General features: G+C 34.3%; 1 protein-coding gene across 3 annotated transcripts in view; it reads left to right on the top strand.

Annotated features, from left to right (window-relative positions):
* CBR (NADH:cytochrome B5 reductase 1) overlaps positions 1-16089 on the top strand; it is a 34424-nt gene that overhangs the window by 5335 nt on the left and 13000 nt on the right. For all 3 annotated transcript variants that reach the window (XM_088941976.1, XM_088941975.1, XM_088941974.1), the window contains 3 exons: positions 6189-6269; positions 6357-6446; positions 13339-13404. In XM_088941976.1, coding sequence (XP_088798102.1) covers positions 6189-6269; positions 6357-6446; positions 13339-13404 — 237 coding nt within the window. The remainder of the gene's footprint in view (positions 1-6188; positions 6270-6356; positions 6447-13338; positions 13405-16089) is intronic.

Raw genomic sequence — 16089 nt, 5'->3', positions numbered from 1 at the left:
TTAATTTGTAGATTCCTAGTCAACACTTGAATTTCCTCATCAGATTTCTCTGTATGCCCAAATAGCCTTTTCCTCATTCAGTAACCAATTTATTACCAGTTTTGAATCACCCTCTATAATTTGATTAGACACATTCATTTCCACAGCCTTCTGCACTCCAAACTTAGCTGCCATAATTTCAGTTCTTATCAAACCCCCAATATTCATTGGACCTGAAAACATTGCAACTGCATTTCCCTTCTCATTTTTGAACACACCCCCTATTCCGCAAGGCTCTGAATTTCCAATGCTGCTGCCGTCAAAGTTCAATTTTAAGAAGCCCCTTCTTGGTCTCGTCCCTACACATACCTCCCTCCTCTTTTTTGAAGATGGCCCTGCTACCCCAGCCCAAATTCTTAACCCTAGAGAATGGTTAAAACAGCCTTCAAAGTTTTCAGCCACAAAGCTGCCCTATAAGTGGAATTCAAAGATTTCCTCTTTACTTTCTTTCCTTGTCATTGAAAGCATTCCTTTCCTATCATAAAGTCCGCACCACTACTATTTGCACATCTCCACATAATTCTTCCCCTTCTTTTTGGCCATCTAAAAATTATTGGTGAGAACAAGTTAGTCACACAAGTAGGATTATTCCACCTGCACCCAAAAAGAGAAAAGAGCCTTTGTCAAATACTAAGAGCAACTGGACAGGAGATTATTAAATGTAAACAAGACTCACCATTATTGTTTCATTGCTCACTAGTATGGGGCATTATACCAGTTAGGCCTCCTTTTTTGCAACTAGTCACAAGTGGTGACATTTTCATAAAAGAACTTCCCAATAGAGAACTCCAATTTTAGGAGGCATAGGCTTGCATCAAACCTCTTCAATTGGGAAGGGTTGCATATCCTGGGAAGGGTTGCATAAGGATTTGAAAAAAGAGGTACATGAGAAATGGGGTAAGGGGAGAATCTCTGGATTCCATCCAAATATGACCATCTTCTTTTCCAGGCTCAAGGTAAATTCCGTCCAACATACCTAATAGATTAGAGATTGATTATAGTTCAGAATCTCTGGATTTCTCCTAAAACTCATATTCCAATCAAACCCTTTAGAGAATTTGAAAGCACAATAAACTCCGCAATAGGCTTACCCTTAAAGAAAAAAGAGAGAACAATGAAGGAAAAAAAAACCTTCAGAGGTGATTTTCCCATCCACCAATTCTCTGAAAACTTAATTTTACTACCAGAATAAGCATCATAACTTAGAAAGTTAGAGAACAGAGGAAGGATTCCATGAATTAATTTCCAAGGAGAAGCAAGAGTAGCTCTAGGAGAGAGCCCAATATCCTATTCCATTTCCTTTCAGCCAATGAATGCTAACCTCCACCTTGTGCCACTGTTTTTATTTTTTCAATTGGCAATTTCCAAAGCCATTTTCCTAGCAAAGCCACATTCTTCTTTTCCAAGTTCCCAATCCCCAACCTACCATGCTCTTTCTTTCCTTCTACGCACCCTTGCCTTTCAAGATGGATTACATGCCAAGTTTACTGTATTTTCCTTTTTCTCTCATGTTACTTTGCAAAATCTAGATTGTCCTCTTACATAAATTAGTGATGGAAAATAAGGTTAAAAAACTATTCTTCTTCACCTGGTAAAAGCCTCATTTGGGTGAGGCTGATTTGTTTTCTTCAGTAAATTGGACTTGTTGACTCTGACTAGTAATAGCTTGGTAGGTGTTTAGCACTGGAGCATTTCACAAACGTTCCATTTTTGCTGATGTGTTATTCATGCCACATCAGCAAATAAATGGAATCGGTAAGAAAATCGCATTTTGGTAGTCTGTTTTTCAAAAATATGTTTTTGCAATGATTAGCTCTGGGATTCGGGAAAGGAGGGGTTTCTTGAATCGTTAAATTGACGATTCTTGAATCGCCTTGGTGATCATGAATCACTAAGGTGATGTGGCACATTGAAATTTTATAAAGCTGACTTCTTTTCTGAGATGTCATACAGTTGTCATTATAAAAATATTATAATAAGAAGCCAAATCACTTTAAAGGCCCAGTCAGCCTGCATCTTGATTTTTTTTTTGTGTTTTTCAAGAAAACAGGTTAAACAAAACACTTATGAATCGGGGTCCACTTGTGAAACGGAACACTTATGAAATGCTCAAGTGCCAAACACCTAATTTATAGCGTGAAAAAGAAAAAAAATTGCTTCATCAAGAAAGATAAATAAGTTATTGGTGATTACATTGCCTAAATATAGAAAATGCTGAACCTGCAAACCTTTTGCAAAATGAGTTGCCATTTAAAAAAAAATCAAGAAACCTCAGTCATATCTTTTAGCTCTATAGTTGTCCAACACTATGGAATAAGGTATGAAGCCATCTTTGATTGATCGATAAAAAAAGCCTTCTTAGATTGAATTCTCAACAATGCCAGAATTATTTGTGGACAGTGTCAATATGGACATGGACATAGAAGTTGGAACCTAGGGGTGCCTTTAAAATACATAGATTTGGTTTGGGGACTCGTGAAGAATTTAATGTTAAATGGTGAAATATCTTGTAACTTTATATAGCTAGATGGCAAAAAAAAGGCAATTACCCAATGTTGGTCCCAGCTATCTTGGTCTTGAGGAAGGCTGGGCTGGGTATGGTCCTAACTATTGGTATTTTTGGCACAAAATTTCCACCCTCAGACTAGAACCTGTGTTCTCACACTTGCCAGCCTGATATTTAACCATCACACCAAGTAATGGCCCCTATTTAGCTGCATGGAACACCCTAGATAAATTTGGAAAATTTTCTTTGTTATCTAGAAAATTTCTATATTAAAAGATGAAAATAGAATGTAATGGTAGGAATTTATTTGTCAACAAGCTGGGGCTGAGGTATTGACCACCTAAAGAGGGGCTAAGGTGAGGAAACACGATTTCAAGTGGTTCTAGGGAGTAGGTTTTGAAAAAGATGAGCAATAAAAGGGCTGTTTAAATGCCTTTGAAAAATAAAATTAAACTAACCATTCCCTAGGCTATGTTTGGTTTGAGGGAAGATTTTGGTGGGATGGGATTAGAGATGGAAATTTGACCTGTCCCCGTGGGGCCCTACCCTGCCCCGCCCTGGTTGGGGCGGGTTTTTTGACCACTGGTCGGGGTTCGAGGAAAACCCAAAACTTTGGGGGTCGTTTGTCCACCCCGCCCCGACTATATTATATAACATAATACATATAAAATTGTTAATATATGCTAATCTATATTATATCATATTATATTATTATACATTATATTATATTATACTATACTATATTACATAACATAAAATAGTTCTAGGTAGGTTTTCAAAAAATAAAAAAAATATAAGTATACAAGTAAGAATGATCAGGGTGGGGTGGGGCAAAGTCGGGAATCCCCGTTCCCCGTAGGGATGGGGATGGGGTTAAGATTTTTAGCCCTGCTTGGGTTCGGGGTGGGGAATTTCAATTTGGGGTCGGCTACGGGGTAGGCAAAACCCGGCCCTGCCCCGTCCTGTTGCCATTCCTACATGGGATGAGATTAGATGAGATGAGAAAGGGAAGATTGATGAAAAATTTCACATTCCATTGTTTGGTTGCAAAAGGGAAAATAGTGGGAAAATCAACCCTAATAACAATAATTAATTAATTAATTAGGTAATTAGTAATACTTTTATTATTTTATATTTTACTATTCATTATTCATTATTAATATGTTATTAGTTAAATTATAATTAATAACTAATTAATATTTATAATTTGTTAATTAATTATTAATTAAGAATTAATATTTTAATTTTATTTTATTAATATATGGTATGAACTAATTGATAAGTTTTATTTTGTACTTCTATTTATTTTTTAATTATTTAACATTTTTATCATTTATTTATTCATTAATTACTTAGTTATTTAATTATTAAATATTTTCTTGTTAATTAATAATTAATATTTTAATTTTAATTTTAATTTTAATTTTAATTTTGATTTTATTAATATTTTATGAATGAATTGATAATTTTTATTTTGTATTATTAGTTATTAATTGATATTAATAATTAGTCAACTAATTATTAACAGTAATTATGATTTTAAAATTATTATTTATATATTTTTATTTTATTAACACTTATGACTTAATTAATAATATTAATATTTTATTCTGAAATATTAATTGATTGTGAAATTATTTTAATGGATTAATATTTTTATTATTTTTTTATTTTAATTAACATATTAATAATTTTTAATCAAATTATTTTATTAATATGTTATTAAATAATTAATAATTTATTAATTGGTCAGGGGTCTTATATTAACTCTTAGAAATACTACATAGAAGGTGTTTTTTTTTTTCTTGTTGAACAAGTTTCTCCCTCCCTTCCCACTTGTTTCCCATCAAACTGGTGGGATTCCATTATCTCAAGAATTGGGATCTATAATTCCACCTTTTTCCCATCCCATCTCATGACATCTCACAAGCCAAACATGGTAATGGAAGAATATTCTAGAATATTCCATTTTTCCCCTTCCCATCCACAAATCAAACGGAGACTTAATTATCCTGTTGCCCTGTTGCTATAAGGGAAATTTTAGCAAATTACTGCAAGGCTAGCGATGTTGTATAGAGAAGAGCATTGAGCAATCTGTCCAAAAAAATAAGTGTTACAATGATGCCAAATGTTGAGATGGATGAGTAGGAAAAGCTAGAAATGATAGGATTAGAAATGATCAAATTTGTAGGAATCTAGGAGTTAGCCCCTATAGGTGATAAAATGAGGCAAAGTAGTCTAAGATGGTTTGGTTGTGTGCAGAAAGGCCATTTTCAGAACTAGTAAAAAGAAGCAAGCGCATGGCAGAACATGATTCATGTAGCTGATCCCATATAGTCGGGACATGGTTTTGTTGAGTTGAGTCTGTTTCTACAAGCCCTCTTTAGCTTAATTGAAACTCACAATCTTTACAAACCATGTACTTAGAGTCTTAGATAGTTAGGCCAGACAATAACCCAATTATAGCTGGTATTTTGAAGCATTGACTAGTTTATCGACAAGTCAGTTGAGGAACAGATCAACTGCATCAATCACTAATTGGTTGATACTCATGATGTGGTTTCCTAGGACAGCTAAGCATGAACTAGCTTGACTAGTCAACCTAGTCAACCACAAGTTCATTTTAAAAGCTTTGTTTGTTTGTCACTCTGATTGTTTGATATAGAATATATTTACATTATGTTGCATTCATGCTGTTGCTTTAAATATTTGTGATGGGACATGATGTGTCTAAAATAGAATAAAGGGAGGCAGCGGAGAAGTTCTTTCAAGTTTTCTTTTTTTTTTCCCAATTAGTGGTGTGTTGGTGTGGAGTTGCCACGAAGGCACAAACAAAGGACATATTGAATGGTCAAGGTTATACTATTTCTTTGGAAAACAAAGACTGTGATTCCCTATCCTAGTCCATCCAGCCTAACTTTAATGTTCAATATCATTCTTTTCTTGCATGGTTGTGGTTTTATTAACTTATTTGTGGGATTGCATAGTTGTAGTTTCTTTTTATTGACTAATATGCTTAGGCACTAATTAGTCATTGCATTGGCCAGAGAGGACAAAACAACTAGTCATTGCTTCAGTGCATTGATAACGTTGAGTACAGCTTCCCATTTAAACTTGGCATGTTCTATTTTGAACAGGTTTTGTACGAGAAGAAAAGAATGGTGCCATAAAATCAAATACCTTGTTTATACTTAATGATCATTTACTGTCACCAATGTGAATAAATAACAACTTAGACATGTAATTAAACCATACAATCTTTTCAGATTTCTATTCTCAATAGAAGCTGATCTAGACCATGATATTTTTGAAGCCTCAATTCATACCCTGCAGATCCTCATACTTTAGGAGATTAACCCATTTTGAGTGATTTAGGAACATTATTGTTGAAGCAATTTCTATTGTACCAGAAAGGTATGGTACCTGAAAAGCTTTTACAAATCAGAAATCCACTTAAACTTGAATGAATACAAGTTGATTGGCTACCAATTGGATGACACTGGTTGATTTGTTATCAGTTTTTTAGGTAAAATACCATTTCATTGTCATTGTTGGACTCTATTGAAGATTGGATTATTAAAATAACTACTGTCATAGTGATGAACTCATGCTGGGTGGCTATTTTATGTTTTTGTGCATCTAGGGACGTTTCAAGTATCAACCTGGCCAAGTTAGAGCTTTTGGGATGCTTGCTGGAGGCTCTGGCATTACTCCTATGTTCCAGGTATGTAAGTGGTCTATTTTCTTGCCGAGTACATTTTCCACAATTTGTTGAGGTTAATCTTTCTTTCTGTTTCTGACTGCAAATTAGGTTGCTAGAGCTATCCTAGAAAACCCAAAAGACAGAACTAAGGTACATCTTATATACGCCAATGTCACGCTTGAGGACATTCTTTTGAAGGTAAAGTCCTCTCTCTCTCTCTCTATACACACACGCATACACTTAACACAACACAAATGGAAGTCATTTCTCTGAGCATCATGACCACCTTTACCTATTCTAGAATATTACTTAGGAGCAAGGAATAAACTTTAGACAGATTTGACAATGAAGTCATTATTTTCATCATCTAAGCCTCATTCCAACTATATGGAGCCAGCTACATGAATACTGTTTTGCCATTCTGTTATGTTCAGTGCCATATCCATTGTTAAATTATGGGTGCTTAAGTCATTTCTTATTACTTTTACATAAGTCCTTTGGTCTCCCCTAGAACTTCTAGCCCCTTCAACTTGTAACAAATCATTTTTTTTCCTAATAGGTGTTGTGGATAGTCCTTTATGCACATGATCAAACTATCTCAATCTAATTTCTCTCATTTTATCACTTATTGGAGCTAGTCCTGTGTTCCTTCATATGACTTCATTTATAGCTCTGTCCTTTCTAGTTTTACCACTCATTTGAGCATTCTCATTTCTGCCACACTCATTTTATGGACATGCTATTTCTTTATTGTCCAACACTCTTCTCCATACAATGAGGTCATAAAAGATGTAATAATGAGCATCAATAGAAACTCAAGAGTTGAGAAGGTGGAAAAAAGGAATAAGATGGAAGTCTTTTAATTTTGAAATGAACTTGTCTTTATTGCTCCCATGTTGTATCTTAACTGCTTTAAAAGTGAGAATCTTCTTGATTTTGGTTGCCAAAACTCTTCACCCGGTCTCCTTATGACTTGCGTTGTAATTTGGTTCTATCTGTAATTCATTTTGTTTATAGGAGCCACCTGACCCCAGCACAAAGCCGCCTTCTTTATCCTTTTTTCTTTTTTTCTTTTTTATCTCTAATAACACATCAAAACCTCTATCATTATCAATAATCACCCACATGTATAGAGGAAAATCTATGTTGCTGGAAAGACATGATACCAGAAGGGCTTTGAGCAATCAAAACCTCCCTGTGAATTTTGATAAACACCACCTGATTGATAACCACTTTTATGATACCAATTAATTGGTTTTCAAGTTTTTCCGGTATCATAGTTGAACCCTATTAATATGAATCCTACATTTTTTTAGTTTTCTTCAATTTAATGTTTTTACATGTGAGGTGTAGGCCTCTTGTACCACCTAGAAGCAGTTTGGCTCTACCTTGTCTTAAGGCATACACCTCACCTCCTTGATATGAATCTTCTATCATATGCGGTGTTTTTTGTTTACCATAGAATCAACATAATGTTTTTTTTTTTTTTAAGTTTTTTGATGTCCATCTTAGTAGCATCCAAAGGTCTGACTTGGAATAATAAGTTTAGTGCTGTATATGGTCTTTATTGCTTATCAACTTCAGCATTTGTTTATCAGTATTAAAGACCAGTGCATGGTTTTCAAACATAGTTGTCAAGGCGACGCCTAGGCGACAAGGCGCCCTTGGAGGCTCGCCTCGCCCAGTCGCCTAGCAGTTTTGTGCACTGGGTTATAAAATACTTTTATATTTTTAATTTTTTGACATTATAATTATAAAATAGACATTATTAAACTAGAATATTCATTTTATGTGTTTATATACTAATTTCTTTTTATTATTTTCTTATTTTCTTAGAGTTTAATCAATGCAACATTGCTAACTGCTGTATTGAACCCATGGTTCGCAGTATTGATACACCTCTGTGTATTGGCAAAGGTGTATCGGTACTTATAACGATACTCCCCCTATTTTTTGTTTCTTTGGTTTTCAATTTCATTTTTAAATATATATATATATATATATATATATATATATATATATATATATATATATTTAAAAAATGGGTCCCCCAAAAACACCTGTATAGAGAACACTTGAACTTCTACTACCTGTAAACAGGTATCGGGACCCCAAAGATACAATAAAATACACCCGATATGGGGCGTATCGTATCGAAATTTTGATCATTGATTGAACCCTCAAAAATTTCAAAACCTGAACCTATAAGCAAAGGAAGAACTTAAAATTTTGTCTAATCAACACATTTTCTTCTTCCATGTCTTCTTCTTCTTCCACCTTTTCTTTTCTTCTTTCCTATAACAAAAGTAGGGGTTCAGCCCCTATATTTTTTGAATTTTCTTTACTTTATTCTTTTTCTTCTCATAAAATGTTGATTTTCTAGACTTAAACATGAAACTTATACATTTCTTATGAAAATTATGAATAATTATTAAGGTAAGATGGTTATGGAACCTAGGGAACTACCCTAGGATATATGGTTTTACTTAAAAAAAATTCATGCCTAGTCGCCCCCCTGTCACCTAGCCTCGCCTTGGCACCTTGAAAACTATGTTTTCAAACCACTGTTGACCTGGATGGCCGGATTGTTTGGCCTGGGAACCGTCCAAGCAACTGGTTCCGTTTTACCCCAAACTTGGTCCCTAACCAAAAACCGTTGAATCGTCAATGACCCGTTGACCTGGGCAGTCAAACCGTCAACCCGTCCAACGGGTTTTGGCCATTTTTTTTAATTTTTTGTCAGAACGGGCCATCCGTTCAAACTGTCGACCCGGAAACTAGTGGCCAGAATGGTTACAGTCAGTGATTTGAAAGGCGTGCCTAAGGCGCATAGGGGAGGTGCATTTTGGGGTATGCGCTTCGCCCAGGTCCTAGGCGCAAGCCTGGTGCGCCTTGTGCCTTAGCCTAGGTGTGCACCTTTTTAAAATTTTGTGCTTTTTGCTTTTTTTTTGAGTCTAATGGTTGGGCCGGGGGCTCCGCCCTTTGGACCCCCGACCACGCCCCTTGAGGCAAGCCCGAACAAGTATATGTTAGGGTTTAAAATTCTTATTTTTCACATAAAAAATAATGATTTAATAACTTCCATTGCCTTTTAAGAAGATATTTTATTGCAATGAATGAATGAACAACATTAGCAAATAGGGGGTTCTCGGAGCAAATAAGAGGTTCACTCGCTCACCAAGGCTCCGAGAACCCCCTATTTGCTAATGTTGTTCATTCATTCATTGCATTAAAATATCTTCTTAAAAGGCAATGAAAGTTATAAAATCATCATCTTTTATGTGAGAAATAAGAATTTCAGACCCTAACATAGACTTTTTTGGGCTTGCCTCAAGGGGCGTGATAAGGGTATGGGGGCAGAGCCCCTGGCCCAACCGTTAGACTAAAAAAAAGGCAAAAAGCTCAAAATTCTAAAAGACGCGCACCTAGGCTGAGATTGTGGGTTTTACATGCTTGAAAATGCTTTATATGTTTGCTTTTATTTTTAAATTTTCATTTGAATACACTTTACGTGTTATGTTTATGTATTTTAATTTTAGATAATAGGTTTTTTAAAACATTTATTTTAAAATTTAAGTTTATATTTTTATTAACATTATTTTGCATTTTTTAATTTTTTGTCATTTTTTTTGAATTTTCTGACATTCTTTTTGATTTTTTAGATTTTTCTTTTTTTTTTTTTTGTAATTTTGCGCCTTGCTTAAAAAGGCACATGCCTTGCCTTGTGCCTCAGGCGCAAATTTGCCCTTGCGCTTTTAAAACACTGGTTCTGGTTCTGGGTTGTTTTTTAAAACATTGCACCAGTGTATACTTTCCTTTGGAAGTCAATAGTAACTATGGAATATCTAATTTTTTACTTAATGACAAATATGACTAAATTAACTAATGAATCTAGTTAATGTATAATGTATTATAGGAAAGAAATTGATTAATAATAAATGCACTCCTTTGCTTAATGAACCATTGCTATGAATTGATGGAAATTGATAATCAACCAAATAAGTTATATTTTGTGCCCCATTGATAAACCCTTTCAGTTGGTCAATACTTTTTGCAATAAAGAACAACCTTTCCATTGAGGTTGCCAACTGTCATGCCCCTTTCATGTGGGCCTTAAGAATTGGAGGCCATTCAACCAACTACCACCTAAGACTCACCAGGCCTGGGGCATTGAGTAGACATCAAAGTGTATTCTTTAATTATGGCACACTTCACAATGGTCCTCTTATCTGAACCTCTTTGAATATAACAGTTTATTCTCTTTTTTCGTATCCAATAATCTCTTTTGATAGCGTTACCTGTATAAATGCCATCTCTGTATGCATTCCTTCAATAGAAAACATGTTAAGAAATCTCAAGTTAGAGGCAGGGAGATAAATAACCTTATTTTATAAGCCTATTATCAATGTCATTATCAATGTTGTCCACACATGTTACAACACTGTTTCAAGGTTTTCAAAGGTTAAAGGGGTAGGGTGAGGTGGTTGGATGCCAAAGAGGCAAGGTGTAAATATAACTTTTCACTTTTTATAGCCAATTTACATATTTTCTTTTTATTACAACTATATTCTTTTTAATGTGAATCTTATGTTTTTAAATTTTTATTTTGTGTTTTGTTGTATGTTTATAACCTTCTCTATCTAAATTAAATATTCTATACATACATACTAAAATTATTTGTAATATTTTATGCATTTAAGGATACAATTTATTTCTTTTATAGAGATTTTTATATCTATATCCATATTTATTTGTTTTAATATTAATCATATATTTTGGATTTTTTTTATGGTTATGATCTTATTTACCTAAATAAAATAATCTGTTTATTTAATTTGCATACTTTCTAGTTTACACACACATATACAAAAGATTATTTTTTTTAAATTATTTAAACATTTCGATATATATATATATATATATATATATATATATATATATTTGTTTCCTAGTTAAAGTATATTATTAACTTTCTATTAAATTATGTTCTTTTTAATATGATATTTTTAAAATTTATAACCTTTTAACTAAATAAAATAATATCTTTACTTAATTTGCATATTTTCTAATGTTTTCAATATTATCTAACTTATAAGAATTAAAACTAGCAAAAGGGGAGGGGGTGTCCATTGGAACAAAGGCAAGTGAGCAAAAATTTGTCTGTAAAATTTCTGTACAAGAGTATTTTGGTTGATTGTAATTAGATTAAGGCCTCAAAAAGAAACCTTAGTAAATATTTTTCGTCATAAAATTTATTTAATAGAAATAAATGGCTTTGTATATAAATCAAGGGACTTTACTAGGCCAACCCACCTTATTGCTCAAAGCCCTTGTTTGCTAATGTTGTTTATTCATTCCTTCCAATAAAATATCTTCTTGAAATGCAATTAAAGTTATGAAATCATTATTTTTTATGTGAGAAATAAGAATTTAAGACCCTAACATGGACTTGTTCGGGCTTGCCTCGAGGGGCGTGGTACAAAGGCGACTCTTAGAATCGAGAATGCAATATGTTTTACATCACATTAGCTACTTGAAGTAATGCAATTGAGGAAAAGAGATTGTGGGTTTTACATGCATGAAAATGCTTTATATGTTTGATTTTAATTTTAAATTTTCATTTGAATACACTTTACATGTTATGTTTATGTATTTTAATTTTAGGTAATAGGTTTTTTTTAAGCATTTATTTTAAAATTTAGGTTTTTATTTTTATTAACATTATGTTTAATATTTTTTGATTTTTTTGCAATTTTTAAATATTTGGCCATTTTTTTGAATATTCTGACTTTTTTTTTTGATTTTTAGCATTTTTTTTGTAATTTTGCACCTTGCTTAAAATGGCGTATGCCTCGCCTTGCGCCTCAGGTGCAAATTGGCCCTTACACTTTTTTTGTGCCTTTGCGCTTTTAAAACACTGGTTATAGTAGTTAGGTTGTTTTGGGGGTTTTATTTCTTCTCTTGAGTGATCCTTATTACCTTCCTTGTGTACTTTCTTTTTCCCTTTTAATGAAAATTTCTCTACTTTTCAAAAAAAAAAAAAATCATCCCAAAGTTTTTGATTTTTCTTCAAAGCCCTTACTATTTTGTTGTTTTGTGCATACTCTGAACCTTACCAAACTTGGTTGCCCTCTGCAATTACCTTTTTATTGATGTGTCCTTTTTGCAACTAACCATTTTTTTTATAATTCTTTTGCAACTAACCATCTAATCATACTTGTGAAATTTCATTGGAAATTTCTATTCCAAACATATTTTCCTTATTTCTAATTTTTTATCACTCGATATTTTTTAATCCTAAACCCTTATTACCAATGCTAGCCCTCTTGAAAAATTTCTTGTACTATGAACAAATTTCTTGTTATTTCAATAAATTACATGTACACATACTTGCAGTTGTGTGTAATCTATACTTTTATTACAGTGCCTGAATATTACTATTCGTTTACATAATTGGTAAATGATTTCATTTCCTTATGATTTTCATATTCATTGGTATTTTATTCTTTTGCTTTGGCCCCAAATATTCATGGTGGTGGGGTCGCCACCGTCAGATTTTATTAAAATTTTGAATTGGCTTTTTATTCATTCAATTATTAACATGGTAAATATGACAGCTAATATTTAGTTAGAAGCATTTAAATTTAAACTAGTTTTTTGCACTTAATAATTTTTAGTAGTTTTCTTTAAGACTGTTTTGGTTTCCTTGCTTAAAATATAGAAGCTTGTGTGTAACTGTATATTCAGTACTCTAGCTAATAGCTTATTCTGGTTTACATATTTTTGGTTCAAATTTGTGTATAATATAGGTGTATGGTTTCCTAATTATTTGGTGGACTTTGTTTGATTACATCACTTGTGTTGATTATCTACTATCATGCTTATTAATATTATTTTAGAAATAGTAGTTTAATTTGCATAGTGTGTTCAACTTCAACATTCAAAAATTGCCTACAAATTATTGCCGAAATAAGGAATACTAAGAATATTTGAAAAATAGTAACTATGAAGAACATGGACACAATGTCTTACAATCTGTCCTTGTGGTTGATCGGTGTATATTGAATTAATTTATATTGGATATGTGCAGGAGGAACTAGATGGCCTTGCAAGGGACTACCCTGACCGCTTCAAAGTCTTCTATGTTCTGAATCAGGTCATCTGCCTTGTATTCTTTAGTATTTTTCTTGAAAATTTTGGATATCCAGTTGTGGGATTACCTTTTTAAATACACAAGAAATTTATATTATCTTTAATATCATTTTCATGCACAATTTGGATTCATGTTAGTACTTGATACGAGTTATTTCTAACAAATTACAGTTTACTTAACTTTTCTAGAAGAATCAAATCTAGCAGTTATTGATGGTCTAGCTATATTCATAGAATAATAAAATTTACCAATCAATTATTACTTAGAAGTTAAGGGGAAAGCTAACGTATGAAGTGATCCACATGAAGGGATAGGAAATCCATCATATGGACGCCCAAGATTGTGGAATAAAGGGGGCGAATTTCAAAAATTTTTCCTTTCCCTTCAACTGGGAATTGAATTCCTTATTTAGAAAATCATATTTTCAAGGATCATTCTTGAACCATAAACTGAACAAGATCTGAACCAAAAGGAGGAGAGAGAGATAATACCTGATACAGAGAAATAATATCTCTCAATGGAGGTGTTCACGCTCAAGGTAGAAACCAAAATCTGCTCCCACTGAATATGACGTAGTGCAAGGTGGAGCAGAATCAGCAGTGTCCTTCCTAAGAACCTGATTCTTCCCAAGAATCACCTGGACGGCTTGTGAATACAACTCCTACCAATCTTTTCTCCAAAAGATTGGAATCAAGATCCAATCTTGATTTCTCCTAAGGAATGGAGATCGAACTGCTATAGGCGGCGGCTGCAGGAAGGAGGCGGCTAAAGAGAATTTGTAGGGTGCAGAATTCTCTTTTCTATGTTCTCAACTCTGAAGACAAGACTTGAGTCTGTTGAATGTTGTGTCTAAAGGCTGCCGCTCCCTCTTCCTTTTATAGACTTAAAGGGATCAACTCCTAATCCCATTAGGAGTTGCTAACCCAAATCATATTTGGATTAGAAGTCCCTTTAAGATAAGGGATAATCCTTATCTTATCTGCAGATTAGGTCAGCCAGTTCCTAATCTAATTAGGAAGTTTCCAAATCTAAATCTCATTTAGATCTTGGACTCTCTAAGTGGATAGGGTGTGGGCCCAGTCCTATCAGTTGATCTTATCTCAGAATTCGCCCCTTAAAAGACTAATCAAATTAGCCCAGTTCGAAATGGGCTTAAGGCCCATTTAGGGTTATGTATTCATTAAGCCTTCCAAATTGCTGCTCAGTCGGGCTTCCTTGTATGGCGTGGGACCCAAACATTGATCTACACATTGGCCCAGCCTTTGTTACAAGGCCTGGCCGAATACAATGTTATGGACAGTGCACCCCCTGAAACCCATCAGATGGGCTCTATAGGCCCGACACTTACCTAAGTGGTCCCTGGGCCAAGCCACTTTGTAACACCCAGGGACTGTGGGCGGATGCAAGATTAGCCCATTAGGTATTATCCTCAATGGCCTTACACTTAACCTCTCAGCCCATAATGATCAAACACTGCCCGACAAGAGAGGACCTCTCCCTCGGCTACAAGGAACAGTGTTGCACTCTCTCAAGTATGGATCCCGGGAATTAAAACCTTTTGCAAATCATTTCGAAACCATAATTTATATATTTTTATATCTCATATAAAATATATTTTGCAAAACAAATTTCAACGATTGAAATCGGCTATCGGCAGTCTTGGTTTCCATTAGTAAGAGTGCATCCCCGATCATTACCTTTGTCCGACAAAGGGGCTGGTCCTGTCACTATGATCACCCACTCAGATGAATTCTCAGACTGTCTCAACATACCCAGGTTTTGACCCCCGCTAAGGATCTCACTGATTGGTACATCAAAGACAGTCCAATCCGACACCTAGTGCAGTATCATAATCGAGTCTAGGGGTCGGGTGTAACTTTCCAGTTTTGCCCATCAATCTCCAAGGTCCAGGGCAATACTGGAAATTTGGTCCAGTTCAAAGATTCATTTAATCCCACACCGTGTGCCTAGGGTCTCACCCTGGTAGCTGAGACAAGCCACCCCAACCGACTTGGTGGCACCACAGTGTCAGCCTTGTTAGGATAGGTCTCCCCAGACCGACCCACTGGCTGTGAACATTCTAAACTAACACGAGTCTCATTAAGTGTCCAGTTTAAGGGTATTACACAGAAACATACCAAGGGAACATGAATCAAATATGCACTTTTATTCATTTACAATAAATTCATAAAGTACATCATTTTGATTGAAGCTAAGGGCATACAAAACTGTCTAACACCACATGTGCCATACTTACTTTTTAATGACAAAACTAACCTTGACCAACTCATTTACCCTATTAACTAATTTCTTATACCTTTGGTTTATTTCTCTCCTCTATTTCATTGCCTTTTTGGTAGAATTTCTTGCCTATTTTATGTTTACTCATCTCACAACCCACCAACAATTCGTTCACCCATCGAGAGTTCAATTTGAGTGTATGGAGAACTATTTTTTGTAATTTTGGTTATAGGATGGAGTTGAATAGAGGGGCATCATTGTAATCTTTCCATTACTTTTAGGTTTCTAATGGTAAATGTCTAACAAGGGGGTCTTGGAGGTATCAGAATGTCAGGGTAAGGTTTAAGAGTGTAATAAGACAGAATACAAGAATAGAGGAAGAAGGTTGGAGAGGAAAGAGGGAGAAGAATGAGTGAAAGAGCTTATTGAACTGTTGACAAAAGTTCT

This window comes from Nelumbo lutea, chromosome 4 (genome assembly GCF_056320005.1).
Source record: "Nelumbo lutea isolate HS-2025 chromosome 4, American lotus-T2T, whole genome shotgun sequence".
Classification (NCBI taxonomy): Eukaryota; Viridiplantae; Streptophyta; class Magnoliopsida; order Proteales; family Nelumbonaceae; genus Nelumbo; species Nelumbo lutea.
Note: the sequence above shows the minus strand (reverse complement) of the source record. Positions and strands in the feature narration are given on the sequence as shown.